At 45.1% G+C, this 16,773-nt stretch overlaps 1 protein-coding gene across 2 annotated transcripts; it reads left to right on the top strand.

The window, feature by feature from the left end:
- The first annotated feature begins 2,547 nt into the window (after positions 1–2,547).
- Positions 2,548–15,134, top strand: CCKAR (cholecystokinin A receptor). 2 transcript variants are annotated; one of them, XM_027544216.1, is made up of 6 exons: positions 2,548–2,710; positions 3,012–3,225; positions 3,902–4,153; positions 8,004–8,265; positions 10,289–10,416; positions 11,765–15,134. In XM_027544216.1, the coding sequence occupies exons 2-6, from the start codon at positions 3,114–3,116 to the stop codon at positions 12,295–12,297; spliced, it is 1,287 nt and encodes a 428-aa protein (XP_027400017.1). In that variant the 5' UTR covers positions 2,548–2,710; positions 3,012–3,113; the 3' UTR covers positions 12,298–15,134. The 2 variants fall into 2 exon arrangements, with proteins under 2 accessions (XP_027400017.1, XP_027400016.1); XM_027544215.1 differs by lacking the exon at positions 2,548–2,710 and having other exon boundaries at positions 2,858–3,225.
- The last annotated feature ends 1,639 nt before the right edge of the window (positions 15,135–16,773 follow it).

Here is a 16,773-nt window from a genome sequence, read left to right as displayed (position 1 = left end):
CATAGAGTGTTTACTGGAGTGGGTGGGCATCTTTGCTTAGTTGGGAGTCAGGAAGCTTGTTAGTGACTATCAGGGGGTTTTGGGCGAGGTTACAAAGGGGCCCAGTCAGCTTCGGAGGTGTCCTTGATTATGGGCTCTGCTTCTGTGGCCTCGGTGCAAGGCCTCACACCTGTGGCTTTAGGGCAGGACTCAACAGAAGGGAGGGAGGGAGGGAAGGAGGGATGGAGGAAGGAAGAACTTGCTCCAAGTTGGGCTCCATTTCAGTTCAGGGCTTCCCAGGTGGCAGTAGTGGTAAACAACCCACCTGCCAATGCAGGAGACTTAAGAAATGCCAGTTCAATCCCTGGGTCAAGAAGATCCCTTGGAGGAGGAAATGGCAACCCACTCCAGTATTCTTGCCTGGAAACTTCCTTGGGCAGAGGAGCTTGGTGGGCTTCAGTCCATGGGGTTGCAAAGAGTTGGAGAGCTGAAGTGACTCAGCACGCACACACGCATCCTCCTCGTTCAGGGCAGGTAGACACCATCCCTTGGCTCCTCTGCTCTTGGACCCACAGCAGAGGTTCCCTGCAGCGGCTGAAGCTACAGCTGATGGGCCTCAGGAACCTCCGGAGGAAGCACCTGCTATGGATGGTGATGTCTGCCCAGTTAAAGCAGCCGAAGCAGTCAGCTGCTGAGAAAAGCAGCGTGATGAAATTCAGCTGTACCCAGGGCTCAAAATCTGAATATCTGTCCCTCCCCAAATCAGGACAGTACTGCTCTGGGTCCCTCCTAGTGGGCAGGGTCCATATCAGTCTGCAGACTGAGAAGATTCAGCCAACAGGAACCAAGGCAGGAAAGAGAGGCAGAGACAGGGGTTCTGGCTCCAGATAGGCTACAGGACATAGAATAATGAAGAAAACTGAACACTTCAGGAAGAGGCACAAGGACGGGACCACTGGTCCATGAGGGGGATTCCACCACTCGTTCTCACCAGAAAACCATGGGGCCACTCTGAGTCAAATCTTTGTGTATAAAAGAAAAATAATAGGGACTGCCCTGGTGGTACAGTGGATAAGAATCTGCCTGCCAATGCAGGGGATGCGGGTTTGATCCCTGGTTGGGGAAGATCCCGCATGCCACGGAGCAACTAAGCCCATGCACCACAATTGCTGAGCTCGCATGCCCTAGAGCCTGTGCTCTGCAAGAGAGGCGACCACCATGAGAAGCCCACTCACCACAACAGAGAGCAGCCCCGGCTCACCGCAACGAGAGAAAGCCAGCATACAGCAATGAAGATGCAGCGCAGCCAAAAAAATAAAAGGAAAAATCATAATAATCGTTTTCATTATCTATGGTTTACTGAACACTTTTTGTGTGTCAGGCACTGTCCTGAGGCAATCAATCTTTATAACAAGTATCTGGGAAGTCATTTGGTCCCCCTTTGACAGAAAGAAATGAGTCTCAGGTTAGGAAACCTGCCCAGCATTTGCCAGCGGGTAACTAGTGAAGCCAGGACTTGATCTGGTGTCTGTCTCTCCTGTTAATAACTGCTAACAGCTTCTCCAATATTCCTCGCATTTCTAGTTCTTGTGACTAAGTGCCTCCAACATGAGCTGTTCGTGGTTTCAAAGAAAAGAGGTATCGGTCTCTTCGCAGCCCCACACCCCAAGCCTGGGTGGTAAAAATGCCCATCGGTTCATCCATGTTCGGCCGGGAATCTGCCACGATAGAACACATAGGACTGTCAGCTGAGAAAGCTGTCAAAGCACGAGGGACCCCTAAGGGTCTCGATCAGGTCTCAGCTCAGCTAAGCAGCTGTGAGCATCAAAGAGCCTCTGCTGTCACCTGCTGTCCCAAAGGTCTCAGCAGAGGACACCACGTGTACGAAGGGGCTGGAGGAGCTTGCCGGCACCACAAAGCCTCACAGAAAGCCCAGAGCCCTGGCCAGGCCCCAATTTCTAACCCCATCTCCCACCATTGGCCCCTCATCCATTCCTGCTTCTAACTATTCCTCAAATAGGCCAAGTTCATTCCCACGCAGGGCCTTTGCTCTTGCTGTGACCTCTGCCCAAAAGACTGCTCCTCCTGCCTAGAAGCAGCTTTCCCCAGTTGTCACAAGCCTTCCTGCTCCTTGTCATCCAGCTCTCCAATCTTGGTCCCCTCCTGCGAGAGACCCCATCTAAATGAGCAACAGCCCCCCACAACCCATCATCCCTCTCCAGTATACCTTCCTGCTTGACTTCCTCTGTGGTGCTTTACACATCTGAAATGATCTTGTTCGTTATTTGCTTATGTGTTTAGAGAAGTACCTGGCAAGCGGTAGGCTCTCAATGAACATGTGCTGAATGAATGGACGAATGCGTAAACGAATGAATGGAAAATCTTACTAAGTGTTTTCTATATTAAGGATCCGAGCACCTACAGTCAGGGCACCCCCTCCTTTCAGTTACCAGGGGCAGAGACCACAAGAAATAGCCCTGTGGTTGGTAACAACTTAACAACCAGCCAGCAGTTATATCCACACACATTGCTGGGCATGGTTCCAAAGCTAAAAGGCACTAATTGCTTTTATATAAGGAGGGAGAAACACAGTCCCTCCGTGTCCTTTAGTCCTGATGCTCTGCATGTCGGTGTCTGTTGCCGTGTTAGTCGCTCCTGTCTCACACAGCCTGTTTGAGCTTTATTCTGCCTATGTCTGGGATGGTGACAGGTTCCTATACAGAGGAGAGAGGTACCGTGTCCCTGTATGTGTGTGTCCACGTGTGTGTGCATGTGTGCGGAAAAGCAGCGACGCTCTGGGAAGGGTTAACTTGCAGTCAGGCTGCCTGTGCTCAGGGCCCTACGGCTGGCCCAGGAATGGGGTGGGCCTGGAAGGTGGAGCGGGCTTGGCTCGCATCAGCTGCTCTTTCCAAGACAGGAGTGCAAATGCCTGCCCAGCTGGCCTGAGCGTGCTGAACTCCAGTCGCCTTTAAGAATGGCCGCAGGAGCCCACACCTGGCAATCACGCCCCCTACCCCCCTGCCTCTCCACAGCAGGTTGCATTTGGGAGACTCTCCGGTCAGTCATTAGAGGAATGAGCCGAGAGTGAGCCGTTCACCAGCTTGCCAACACTTGGTGGAAAGCAGCAGGCAAGCATGGATGTGGTTGACAGCCTTCTCATGAATGAAAGCAACCTGACTCCCCCCTGTGAACTGGGGATCGAAAATGAGACGCTTTTCTGCTTGGATCAGTCCCATCCTTCCAAAGGTAGGTGTCAGAGGCTGTTATCTGAATTCAGAAAACCTTAAGTTTGTGGGAAAAATCAGCAAAGGCAAGGCTGACTGTGAAAACAGAACACAGTCCTCGTGAGACGAGGCTGGATAAAGTCATCTGCTCAGAAGTTTGGATAAGAGATCTAAAAGCAGAACTGAGTCCAGTGCTCTTATTGTTCCCCATGGGAGAGTTGGGATTAATGTACAGGACTTGGGGGGCACAAAAGCAGTGGGAGGAGGAGCTGAAGTGGAGCCAGAGGGAGTACAAGTGTAAAAGCTGGAACTTACCAGCATCATAGAAAAGGTGCTGTCACAATCTAGCTGTCGGCTTTCCTTGGGGGAAATCGGTGTGAAGAAGTGATTAAATTGAAAAAATGCTTAGCAGCTAGGAAAGAAAGCAAATCACTGGAGGAGCTTTGTTCTTAAGAAAAAGTGGTTCCCCCAGTGAGTGATCCTTTAACAGACCAGCCTTTCAGCAGCAACTGAATCACTCCATGCTCTCCTCGCTTTGTTTCTGCAAAATATCTAAGTATGGGGAGAGCTGGGTTCGGTGATGCACACCCCTGAAAATACCAACCGGCAGGAAATAAGCGTCCACTTGGTGTGCTGGGTTTTAACATTCTGCCCTCATCACCTGCATCGCTCCGTCTTGTCCGGGTTCCTCCTTGCAGAGTGGCAGCCGGCCGTGCAGATTCTCTTATACTCCTTGATATTCCTGCTCAGCGTGCTGGGAAACACGCTGGTCATTACAGTGCTGATTAGGAACAAGAGAATGAGAACAGTCACCAACATTTTCCTCCTCTCCCTGGCTGTCAGCGATCTCATGCTTTGTCTCTTCTGCATGCCATTCAACCTCATCCCCAACCTGCTCAAGGATTTCATCTTCGGAAGCGCTGTTTGCAAGACCACCACCTACTTCATGGGTGAGTTGCTGCTGGTGCCTATTTCTGGAGTTTCGCCCTAAATCAGTGAAACTCAGTCCCAGACCTTCCCTAACCCCTGACAGCCTCCACAGAGAAGCCCTGATGGGTGTACAGAACAAAACATCTGACTGTATGGGACTGGGTACAAGGACAGAGGAGCTGGCTTTATGGGAGGGTCAGTCCTCGTAACACCCCAGAAGTCACTCCCCAGTCAGGGGACCAGTTCCTCAAAGTGGAATAAGTTGGTAAGAAACTACAGAAGACACTGGTTTTGCTTGCTTCTGTTAGAAAGACAGACAGATTCAAGGTGATCTGTGCCTTCCTGGAAGTCATTGATTGTACTCAGCTCTACCCAACCCAAGGTGTGGTTTTGGGGTGGCCAGGCTGCTGGAAGAGGGCTTTTTCTGCTGCCATTCCAGCTCTTATCGGGAACAGGATTATTCAAAATCCAGTTTCACCAGAGGTCTAGATTCCCTTCTCAGGATTCACTTTCGAGCCTGTTTTCACAGAGGCTGGGACCATCTTAGGCAGAGAGAGAGAGAGAACCTCTGCCACTAGACAACAAGTTGAATTTGCTCCCAGTGCCTGGGTGGATAAGCTGACCCTGATTGACTGAGATATGCAGCTCACTGCCTTTGCCAATCAGAATGATGGTGATGATGAAAAATCATAAAAGCTAATGTCTTTGAGTACATTTTTTTTTTGAGTACCAGATGTTCTACTAATTGCTTTAAGTTTTTACTTCCATGATCATATTTTATCTCACAACCACTCTATGAAGTATACACAGTTATTCTTCCCTGTCTCACTGAGAGGGGAACAGAGGCATAGAGAGGTTAATATTGTGCCCAAGGACACACAGGTGGTAAGCCACAGAGCTGACTTGAACCCCAACTGGTGGCCACTACAATGGTGAGTGAATACACAGCCTTGTTTGCCAACTGCTGTGGCTCATCTGAGGCTGAAACGAGACATTTCTCTTGGTCCGCTCTGCCTGCCAAAACGCCTTATCCCTTGCCCATTCTGAGAGCTGGTTGGGGGAGGAAGAGAAGAGGCAGGAAATGAAGAAGGAGTTGGTTGTTCTGACCTAAGCCCTGCAAAATATGCAGAGCTGAGCTGCCCAGGGCAGCTATCAGTGACCAGAAAGCTTTAAAAGCCTTTATTTCTTCCAATTGAGGAAGTAGGATCCAGCGCTGACAAAACGGTGATGAATGACTGATCTACATGCCATGGACAAATAACCGAGAAAGTGTCAATCTGGGTCCAAGTACTCTAAAAAAAAAAAAAATGGACTCACAAATGAAAAGGATCGTTGTTAAACAATGACGCAATAATAATAACCAACATCTCACAGTGCCTCAGGCTTTCAAGGCCTGTCTGTATATATCCTACGGTAATATTTAATCATTTTAACCAGGGTTTATGAAAGGAGATTAAAAATGAGTCCTTGTGTAGTTACACAACATAAATATGCTAAATGCCGCAGAGTTGTTCACTTTAAAATGATTACTTTTGTGTTATATGAATTTTACCTCAATAAAAAAAATGTTTTAAAATAGCTGGGGTCTGAGCTAGGAGCCTTAACACTCTTTCTGAAAATACCTAGTACAGACTGTTCTAGAAAATGAAAAGCAAGATAATTCTAAAAGTGTTTGCAATACCATAATGGTTTTGTTGGATTTCTGATTCCAGTCATTTCAATTCTTCCCTTAATTTCGTGTTCTTAACAGTTAACACGCATTAAATTCCTAATACATAGCCAAAAGGGCTTCCCAGGTGGCTCAATGGGCAAAGAAACTGCCTGCAATGCAGGAGACACAGCAGACGGAGGCTTGATCCCTGGGTTGGGAACATCCCATGGAGGAGGGCATGGCAATTCACTGCAGTATTCTTGCCTGGAGAATCCCATGGTCAGAGGAGCCTTCCAGGCTACAGTCCATAGAGTCCCAAAGAGTCAAACACGACTGAAGTGGACTGAGCACGCATGCACATAGCCAAAAAAAAAAAAAAAAAAAGTGCTTACCTGATGATGGGTTTATAATTACCCATTATAAGGCTGAGCACCGAAGAATTGATACTTTTGAACTGTGGTGTTAGAGAAGATTCTTAAGAGTCCTTTGGACTGCAAGGTGAGCAAACCAGTCAATCCTAAAGGAAATCAATCCTAGATATTCATTGGAAAGACTGACACTGAAGCTGATGCTCCAAAACTTTGGTCCCCTGATGTGAAGAGCTGACTCAGACTCTGATGCTGGGAAAGATTGAAGGCAGGAGGAGAAGGGGGGCAACAGTGGATGAGATGGTTGGATGGCCATCACTGACTCAATGGACATGAGTTTGTGCAAGCTCCAGGAGATGGTGAAGAACAGGGAAGCCTGGTGTGCTGCAGAGTTGGACATGACTAAGAGAGTGAATAATAATAGGTTTCACTCTGAGAAGTTTGGGGCTGTATTCTCTAATCCAAATGTTATCAACTCCTTAGGGTAAATTCCTATAAAACAGCAAATCCTATCTCAGAACCTGAGTTCTTAGCTATGGTTTTGGGGTTCTAGATTCCTTTAAGTCACTGAGGAACACTATGGATATTTTCCCTAGAAAAAGGATATTTTTATACATAGTTTCACAAAAGGCCCCAGGCTAAGAACTTCTCCCAAATTAAGATTGGGATTGATTTGAAGGTTTAAGAAATCAGGGTAAGAGATAAGAGAAGAATCAGCTGAATTTATGGATGAAGAATTAAAGGGAATTTTACAGGGATAAGACATTATAATCACTATATATGCACACAAAATACAAAAATTAAGTTTTCTGACTATGCTGTAAGTATATCCTTTTGTTGCTGTTGAGTTGCTCAGTCATGTCTGACTCTTGTGATCCCATGGACTGCAGCACACCAGGCTTCTCTGTCCTTCACTGACTCCTGGAGTTTGCTCAAACTCAAGTCCATTGATTCAGTGATGCCATCCAACCATCTCATCCTCTGTCATCCCCTTCTCCTGCCCTCGATTTTCCCCAGCATCGGGGTCTTTTCCAATGAGTCAGCTCTTTGCATCAGGTGGCCAAAATAGTGGCGCTTCAGCTTCAGCATCAGTCCTTCCAATGAGTATTCAGGGTTGATTTCCTTTTAGATGAGGTGTTTTGATGTCTTTCTCACTGGTGATAAATGTTTGATGAATGTTCCTTCTACAAAACACAGAAAAGCAAAAAGAATTAGAAAGAAGACCCCATTCCTCCTACCCCGAGAAAAACATTAGTTACAATATGGGGATTTTCCCCTTCATCTTTTTTCATTAGGTATTTTTTCAACACTCCATTTTGAAATTTAGAATGTTTCACTCAAAAACAGTCTGTGTACTAGACATTTTCAGGAAGAGTCTTAATGCTCCCATCTCAGACCCCACTGAATTTTTGGAGTCACTGTCCTTGAGAATATTGGATTAAAAGGTCAACTTTATGCACATCATGCTCAAAACTAAAGCTGTTCTACAGGTCACTCAGAAACCTCTTCTGTGGGGTAGGAACATAGTTCATCCACTTGGTTATTAATTAATGAGCACCTCCAGCCTAAGAAGGAGCTAGGTCGTAATCAAAGTTCAATAAACTTATCTAAAATACATTGGCAATACAATGTATTTGCAAATACATTGCTCAAACTGCCTCAAATCCTTTTGGGAACAAAGCTGGGAATAAATCATTTTTTAAAAATATACGTACACAGTATTTCTTTACCTTCTGAGTATTTTCCTTTACTATCTATCAAACCTGTGCAGATCAGGTAAGCTTAAGCTCATGTGCAAATAAACTTTGGATTTTAAAGCCAACGTAAGCAGCTTCTTTGTTCCTTTCCCAGGCACCTCTGTGAGTGTCTCCACCTTTAATCTGGTCGCCATATCACTGGAGAGATATGGTGCAATTTGCAAACCCTTACAGTCCCGAGTCTGGCAGACGAAGTCCCATGCTTTGAAGGTGATTGCCGCTACCTGGTGCCTCTCCTTCACCATCATGACTCCATACCCAATTTATAGCAACTTGGTGCCTTTTACCAAAAATAACAACCAGACTGCAAATATGTGCCGCTTTCTACTGCCAAGTGATGTCATGCAGCAGTCCTGGTAAGGCCACCTGGGTTTATTTGTTTACTATAACTTGATAGAATTTTTCAGTTTTAATAAAAACTGGAATGTGTTGTCCAGTGTCTGTGGGATCAGTTTCCTGGAGACTTTTTGAGAAGACTTGTCTTAACCTCTTTCTAGAATGATAGAATAGAGTGAACACTTTGAATGTTGTATTTGAAATGCCATTTGCGACCCCATGGACTGTAGCCTACCAGGCTCCTCCATCCATTGGATTTTCCAGGCAAGAATACTGGAGTGGGCTACCATTTCCGTCTCCAAGATATCTTCCTGACCCAGGGTTTGAACCCAGGTCTCCCAGGTTGCAGGCAGATGCTTTACCGTCTGAGCCACCAGGGAAGTCTCTGAAATGCCATACCTGTATTAAAATCAACTAATCCTCTCAAAACCTCATAGAGTGGGTACTATTACTGTCCCTATTTTACAAATGAAGAAACTGAGACCTGGAGAAGTTAAGTTGCTCAAGTTCCCAAACCTAGAGGAGACAACAGAGTGTCTGGGCTTAACCACTATGCAGTGTGCTTCAGGATAGTCTAGTGAGGATCTTGGCTGAGACAGTGGAAGAGCTCTGATTTTCCAAAAACTGGAGATAGAACTGAGGAGTCCAAAACCCCAAATCCCATGTGATTTTTCTTAGAGCAGAGTTGCAGCAGTGGTACTTACACAGAACACTTTACTAGAAATACAAATGCAAAGTTGTGCTACCTGTTTCTTTGCTCACTAGCAGGTGATGTTGGACAAATTTATATAACTTCCTTGACGTTCAAGTTCTTTACACAGATTTAAGAATAAAGATACCTTTTTTATCTACATCACTAGATGGATGTGAGATTCAAATGAGAGAATGTTTACGAAAACATCATTAGATATATTCAAAAAGGCTACACAAGTGCAGGGCATTATGTTTACTAATTCCCAGCATGTTTTAGAAGCAGAGGGCTAGACATTCAAAAATGGCTCAAAACCAAGATAATTTCTGCCTTCTTTGCCTTCCTTTTTTTTCATTTCAACCAAGACACACACATACTCAAAGAATTACGTTGCAAATGAGGGACATTTCCAAGACTTGAAAAGAAATCTTATCAAAACATGTCCAATTGAAATGAGAAATGGCTCAGCCACTGTGAGCCTCTGACAATTTTATGGCCTAATTGTGTAACCTTACACATGCCAGACTGCAAAAGTGATTTAGGGGCCAGACTCAAGAAGAAGGAGGCTGCAGTTCTTCAGGAATCAAACATGTTTAGAGAAAGCATAACTCTGGCCCGCCAGGCACTAGAATGAGTTTGCCACTGTGCCTAATGGGTTGAAACAGCCAGAATACTTTATTTTGCAAAATCAAGGTTTTCCAGCATTGCTACCTATGCCCTTGGTGATTCTGGTGCTATAAAGTCAACAAATGGTATTAATCTATTGTGATGCTTAAGAGCATAACGTCTAGAATCATATTGCTTGAGTTCAGATCCCATCTTTGCCACTAGCTGTATGACTTTGGACAAATTATTTATTCTGCCTGTTTCCTTATCTGTAAAATGGGTGTTAGGTTAATAGTACCTACTTCAAAAACTATTATGGGGATTAAATACAGTAATATATGTACCATATTGAAATTAAATAATTTAACAAGTCATCAATGAATATAAATTCTTATAATTTTATTATTATTATTTCAGTAACAGCTTTATTGAGGTATTCAAATACTCTCATTGGCTTGTTTTTTTTTAAGCTCTCAGTAGTTTTAAATGTACACTTGTTTCAGGCACAGACTTACACCAAACTTCTCCAATTTAACTAGTCCTTCATAAGAGACTTTATCTGGGAGAAAAGAAGTAACATTTTCTAATGACTGAACTTCCAGACATGGAATTTCCAAAGATATTAAATACTAGTAATTAATGTGTTTGCTCCAACTCATTAAAATGGAGATGAACCCTGTTTATTCCATCTCATCTTAGTTTGAAATGCTGGTTGCTGGTTATTGGATTGCTTTTTATTTTATTAGGCACACATTCCTGTTACTCATCCTCTTTCTTATTCCTGGAATTGTGATGATGGTGGCATATGGATTAATCTCTTTGGAACTTTACCAAGGAATAAAATTTGATGCTAGCCAGAAGAAGTCTGCCCGAGGTAACTATCTTTTATCTGTTGGTTTATGCCAAAAGATTACACAAGCCTTGTTTTCTATAACTTAGATATACCCAGAGTATATACTTTTGAAAATACTTTTCAAAAGTATTTCAAAATAAGTATTTCAAAACATTTTTCAAAAGTATTCTTAGGAGACTCTGTGTCGTAACACATGGTCAGGAGACCCAGTGACTCTGTTTCCTGTAGAATGAAGAAATTATTTCTCCCAAAAGGGTACTAAATGGAATAAAATGAGATAATATACCCATTGCCCAATTACAAGCTCAGGGCCCATAGGTCCAGGGTCTCTGTGATGTCGTATTCAAATGGACCCCCTCTGCAAACAAAGCAAATTGTCATTTCAGGTGCCATCCTCTCTTCCCCCCTTCACTCCCACCCTTCACTCCCGATATAGCTGCCATGGAACCTCACATCTCCTCCCTCTTCCCTTTTTTAATGTTGGGACCTGCACGTTCTTTTTTTTTTTTTTGGCTGTGCTGGGTCTTCACTGCTGTGCAGGCTTTTCGCCAGTTGCGGAGGGCAGGGGCTACTCTCCAGTTGCTACTCTCCAGTGTGTGGGCTTCTCACCGTGGTGGCTTCTCTTGTTGCGGAGGATGGGCTCCAGGGCTCTAGGTCTTCAGCAGTTGCAGCACATGGGCTCTGTCCTTGCGCTCCTGGATTCTAGAGCACAGGATCAATAGTTGTAGTGCACAGGCTTAGTTGCCCTGCAGCACGTGGGATCTTCCCTGATCAGGGATCACACTCATGTCTCCTGCATTGGTAGGTGGATTCTTTACCACTGAACCACCAGGGAAGCCCACCCCCCATCCCTCCCTTTCATTACAGCCCACTCTTCACTGGAACTTACCCCACACCTTTGTTGACATCACTCACCACCCCTCTCACTCCATCCTTCTGCTCAGCTGTTTACCACATATACACCTAGGGTCTTGCCTGGCTTTTGTTGATTTTTGCTCATTATGCAGTAAAAGCAATCTGGAGGTTTCCCAAGCAAGCAGAAAACTCCCCGCCTTGAGGAGCTGGAAGAAGAGTGTGAATACTCATTCTTTAACAAATTTTTATCCTTATAGTCTACACACATAAAATATTATTTTACTATTTTAAATTATGCACATTTTATACTACACATTTTTTTATTAGTTATAAGTAGCACTTCATTTGAGTAGTATAGATCAATACCTACCCATATTAGTGCAGGCCCAAGGTGGCCTGTCAAGTAATACAGTTCAAGTGTGGTTTAGCCCCTGGATGGAGGGTGCAGGGATCCCGTGCCCTCTGTCTGGCATGACCCATCCCCAAAAATAAGTGACGTGGCTTGCCCACCCAGAAAGGAAACGGAGCTCGGCCAGCAGCGGCAGGTACGCGGACAGCGCCGGGTGCTGCCTGCAGCGGCCCAAGCACCCAAGGAAGCTGGAGCTGCGCCAGCTGTCCACCGGCAGCGCCGGCCGGGCCGACCGCATCAGGAGCAGCAGCCCCGCGGCCAGCCTCATGGCCAAGAAGCGCGTCATCCGCATGCTCATGGTCATCGTGGTCCTCTTCTTCCTGTGCTGGATGCCCATCTTCAGCGCCAACGCCTGGAGGGCCTTTGACACCGCCTCTGCCGAGCGCCGCCTCTCGGGGACCCCCATCGCCTTTATCCTCCTGCTGTCCTACACCTCGTCCTGCGTCAACCCCATCATCTACTGCTTCATGAACAAGAGGTTCCGCCTCGGCTTCCTGGCCACATTCCCCTGCTGCCCCAACCCCGGTCCCCCAGGAGCACGAGGCGAGGTGGGGGACGAGGTGGAGAGCGGCACCACGCGGGCGTCTCTGTCTAAATGCTCCTACAGCCACGGGAGCGCCTCTGCGCCGCCCCCGTGAGCGGTGCCCCGGCCGGCTGCCTGCCGGGCGGAAGCATGGAGGCAGGGACCGAGGGAGGCAGCAGAGAGGGAGGGAAAGAAGGCAGCAGGAGGAGGAGGAGGGGGCTGGAAGTGAAGGAGGGCACCCGTCCCAGTGGGAACCATTCCTCGTCTGCCTGGCACCCTTCACCTGGGTTCCAGGGGAACACTCCGAGGGTGGGGCCGTGACTGGGGCCCCAGGCGGGACGACTTCAGTAACATTCACCATCAGAAAACCTCAGCAGGCCAATGACAGGAGTTCACCAGGGCTCCTGCTGCACAGGTAATTGCTAAGCACATGTTCAAACGGGGATTTGGACCCTACTGAGCTTTAGAAGGTTCTAGAACATCCAAGGCGGGCTCTTAACTCCTCTTAGTGACACCCTTCTGTGTTCTGCTGCTTCAGAATTGTGGAGGCTGCTTTGCGCCTGAGGAGTCCATCCCTCTTTCAGGAACATTCTGTAACCACCCACCTCACCATGACCACAGACGGGAACCGGAAGCAAACCCTCTTCTGGCCATTTTCTGTAGTAAGAAAACAGCCTGACCTGTTCTTCAGGTCAGTCAAGGACATTTAGAGACATCAGGTGATGTCATCATCAGAACAGCAAATGAAACATTGTCTAAAGGATGGAATTTGGAACTTATATTTCTGAGAAGAGTATGTAGCCAGTAACTGCCTTAGCATAAGGGATGTTGAATGCCAGGAGGCGCCAAGAAATAGTTTTCTAATTTAATAATATATATTGCTTAACTCCACCTTTTCATGGTGATATTAAACCCCATGGCTGCTTTGCCTCAACTTCATTTCTCATACTCATCCTCCTTTCTGCAAAGACCTCCAAGTCCAAAGGAGAGCTGTAATGTGTACCTGGCCAAGCTGGAAACTCGGGGAGTTGGGCCCAGAATAAAAACTGGCATACTTGGACTCAACTAACAGATAGTCAAAGCCGTCTATGCCTTTAGATACAATCTATGTGTTTGTTAATACTTGTGGTAATTTTATGTGTATGTGAAACATGAACAGAGCAGTATGCTCTTTACATATAAGTATACTCTTTGGTGTGTTTAAAAAAAAGAATAGTGGATGGAGGTTGCAATTGACAAAGTATTATCATTCTACATTCCTGTACCACAGTTGGAGTTTCATGTGAACTCTTTTTCTTCGAAAAATTGGTGTTGAAATTTCTCTTCTCCAGTGTAGAAATCCCAACTTAATATAAGATATGAGCTATACACTTAGATACCAGGAAGTGCATTTCTAAAACTGCATGAGTCAATCCAATCTAACAGCCTCTTTCCTTCCCTCCCTTTGTTTCCCTTCCTCCCTCTCTCTGTCTCTGTCTGTCTGTCTGTCTCTCACTCTCTCTTTCATAGTTTTCATGCTTCCAAGCATCTGAGAGGTGAGCTTTTCTTTTTCCTGTTTGTGGGGGTCCATGACCACCCATTGATCTATACCTGACAGACACTCTTTGTGGTGCACAAGGGCTAGTGATTTTTCTATTATCAAAAAAAAAAAAAAGAAATCTATATTGGGCGGGTGGTACAGAGAGTGGCAGGAAGTGATCACAAATAGGGGAAGGGATGTGGTATATCTAACAAGATGTGAGTGTTGCCTTTGTGTTTTTGCCAAACAGGGTAGAGAGGATAGTGTGCTTAACAGAAGAAATTATTGAGGATGTGAACATTTTTTATAGGGGACTTTCCAAGCCAGATGTTAATTTTTCTGCTTCTCAGATGGCAATCTTATTTTCATCTCTGTCAAGAATTTCAAGGTGAAAATTCAACTGACTAAAATGTGCACTGCTAAAATAGTAATGATAAAAGGTGTAAGAGAGAAAGATGTCTCCAATATTTGAGAGAATCCTGCAGAACCTACAATTTTCCTGCCAGAAGAAGCCTTCCCGTCTGACAGTGTTAGCATATAAATGAAGATTAATTAGCCTCGCTACTCGTCCCACCCTTATTGGAAACCTCTGGAAATTCCAAAGGTAACTTAACCTAAAAATAGAGTCACCAGATTTAGCAAATAAAATACAGGATGTCCAGTTAAATTCTAATTTCAAATAAACAACTAATAATTTTTTTTAGTATGAGTATGTCTCATGCCCTAAAATACATCTTGTGTTTTATCTGGCAACTCTACTTTAAATTAACTTTAAAAGCACGTAAGAACATAAACAAGATTTCCCAAAAATAGAGCAATAAAATGCCTCTGTTCACTAAATTTATTGGAAAGTCTTTCACATAATGGAAGTTATTTTTAAAAATAAGAAAAGTGCTATTAACTTTCAGAATCTGTGTCTGACCTTTGGAAATGGTACTATCAACAGGCTGATTTTATTTCCAGAAAAGTTTTTAACATAAAGCTATTCTAGCACTTTGTTGAGTCAATTGCCTTTATTTCATACTAAACTGAATTCTTAAATTTGAAATAAAGTGACTTAATAGAGTTAAGAAAATAGATTCACCAAGTTTCTGGTGTTTTCTCTTGTCTTCTAGTAGCTTCCACTCATCAGAATGATAAGTTTGAACTCTGTAACTTTGATCTTTACCTAACTCATGTGTCTCAGTGGCTTCCTGTGCCCTGGTTACTGGGTAAACTCTCATAATAACTTGTAGTGGTGAATAAGCCATGCATGTGTCTAGATGTCGGTTATACTTGTTCGTGCATGCTTAACAGGTATCTTCTCCATTCACCTAAAACGTAATCCTGAGGTGAGCGACAATAGCTGTTGAATTGCCAGTGTATTTCCTTCCAGTGTTCTGCCCAGTACTCTGTACACCATGAGTGCTCAATAAATGTTGTGACTGACTGCTGCTCTGCCTCTGATGATTTAGGGAACTCCTTTTCTCCACAGCAGTGAGTCTCAACAAAGGGGGCATGGTCTGAGGGGACCATGGGAATTTCTGGAGGGCTTTCTCTAACTCTGTGCATCTCCACCCAAGATATGGCTGTGTGAGCCTTTGCTGCCATCACTCCCTCCCTTCGCTCTCCCCTGGGGAATGTGTGTATAATCGGAGATGCTACCCATGGAAGGTTCTCATGCCTGTAAACAGTGCTGAGACACAGGTTTTTTTAAAGGGCTGAGGAAAAGGATAAATACTATAATTCTATACACATGAGGTATCTAAAATAGTCAAAAACCATAAACATAGAACATAGAAAAGTTACTACCAAGGGCTGGGGATTTAGTGTTTAGTGAATGTAGAGTTTCTGTGTTACAAGATGAAAAAGTTCTAGGATCTCCTGCCCAACTATGTAAAATATACTTAACACTACTGAACTATGCACTTAAAAATGGATAGGATGGTAAATTTAAAGTTGTGTGTTTTTCAGACATAAAGAACAGACTTTTGGACACAGTGGAGGAAGGAGAGGCTGGGGTGATTTGTGAGAATTGCATTGAAACAAATACATTACCGTCTGTAAAATAGACAACCAGTGGAAGTTTGCTGTCTGACGCAGAGAACCCACATCCAGTGCTCTGTGACACCCTAGAGGGGTGGGCTGGGGAGGGAGATTTAAGGGGGGTTTAAGAGGGAGGGGACTGGCCTGTGGCCAGTTCATGTTGATGTATGGCAAAAAGCATCATAATATTGTAAAGTGATTATCCTCTAATTAAAAATTTAAAAAGAAGAAATTAAAAAATTAACTGTCTTTCACATTAGAAAAAAAATAAAGTTTTGTGTTTTTTAGCAGAATAAAAAGAGGAGAGGGAGTGAGGAAGCCCTGGTCTGTAGTATTCCTTGGTTTTGCTCCTTCCTCTGCTCATTCCCTTTAAGGAGAACAGTGGTGATACAGCAAAAAAACCATCACTGTGTTCCTAGTCCATGTTTAAGTCCTCTGCTCACTCTTTAGGGTTTATATGTATCATCGAAGCCCACTCAGCACCCCTGGCTGTTCCCTCATAACTATCTGATTTCCTGCAGGACTCCTCCTGGAGCCTCTGGGCGTCTTCCTGGCCACACCCTACCTCTGAGCCCTGCGGCTGCTCTCAGCTCCAAGCAAGGTGCTTCCTTGATTGGGATCTCTCTGGTCCCTCCAGCTTCCTGGTCACCCTCAAGTGGAGCATAGATTCCAGGTTTCCTAAACCTGCTGCCACAGCTGAGGACCAGCCCCACAACCCTAATCCCCAACCCTGGCTCTGAGCAGCCCAGCCTGGGAGGAATTTCGGGTCCCTCTTCTTGCTCAGGAAGAGTGGTCAGACAAGTATGAATTGTCCAGCAACCACTCTTGTACATAACATGTAACAGGTGCTCAGTGAGTGTCTGGGGTGAATGACACAGTGAATGGGTGAGGACATTTGAATGGAGTCCTTCGTCAACGCTGGGCCTTTCTGGGCTGCTCTGGTGACCCCACCATCCTAACCAGAAGCATCTTGCCCAGAGTGTGCAGTGGTGCTCGACAAGAGGTGAAGTGCATGGGACAGCCTTGTTCTGTTCCCAGTCCTCCACA

The sequence above is a fragment of the Bos indicus x Bos taurus genome, chromosome 6 (genome assembly GCF_003369695.1).
Source record: "Bos indicus x Bos taurus breed Angus x Brahman F1 hybrid chromosome 6, Bos_hybrid_MaternalHap_v2.0, whole genome shotgun sequence".
Classification (NCBI taxonomy): Eukaryota; Metazoa; Chordata; class Mammalia; order Artiodactyla; family Bovidae; genus Bos; species Bos indicus x Bos taurus.
This window is presented reverse-complemented; position numbering and strand designations above follow the sequence as displayed.

Bases quoted from the DNA above. Each gene is read 5' to 3' on its own strand.
- CCKAR (XM_027544216.1), top strand. From the start codon at position 3,114: ATGGATGTGGTTGACAGCCTTCTCATGAATGAAAGCAACCTGACTCCC. The intron at 3,226-3,901 runs GTAGGTGTCAGA...TCCTCCTTGCAG, and splicing joins TCAGTCCCATCCTTCCAAAG to AGTGGCAGCCGGCCGTGCAG. The intron at 10,417-11,764 runs GTAACTATCTTT...TTGCCCACCCAG, and splicing joins CCAGAAGAAGTCTGCCCGAG to AAAGGAAACGGAGCTCGGCC.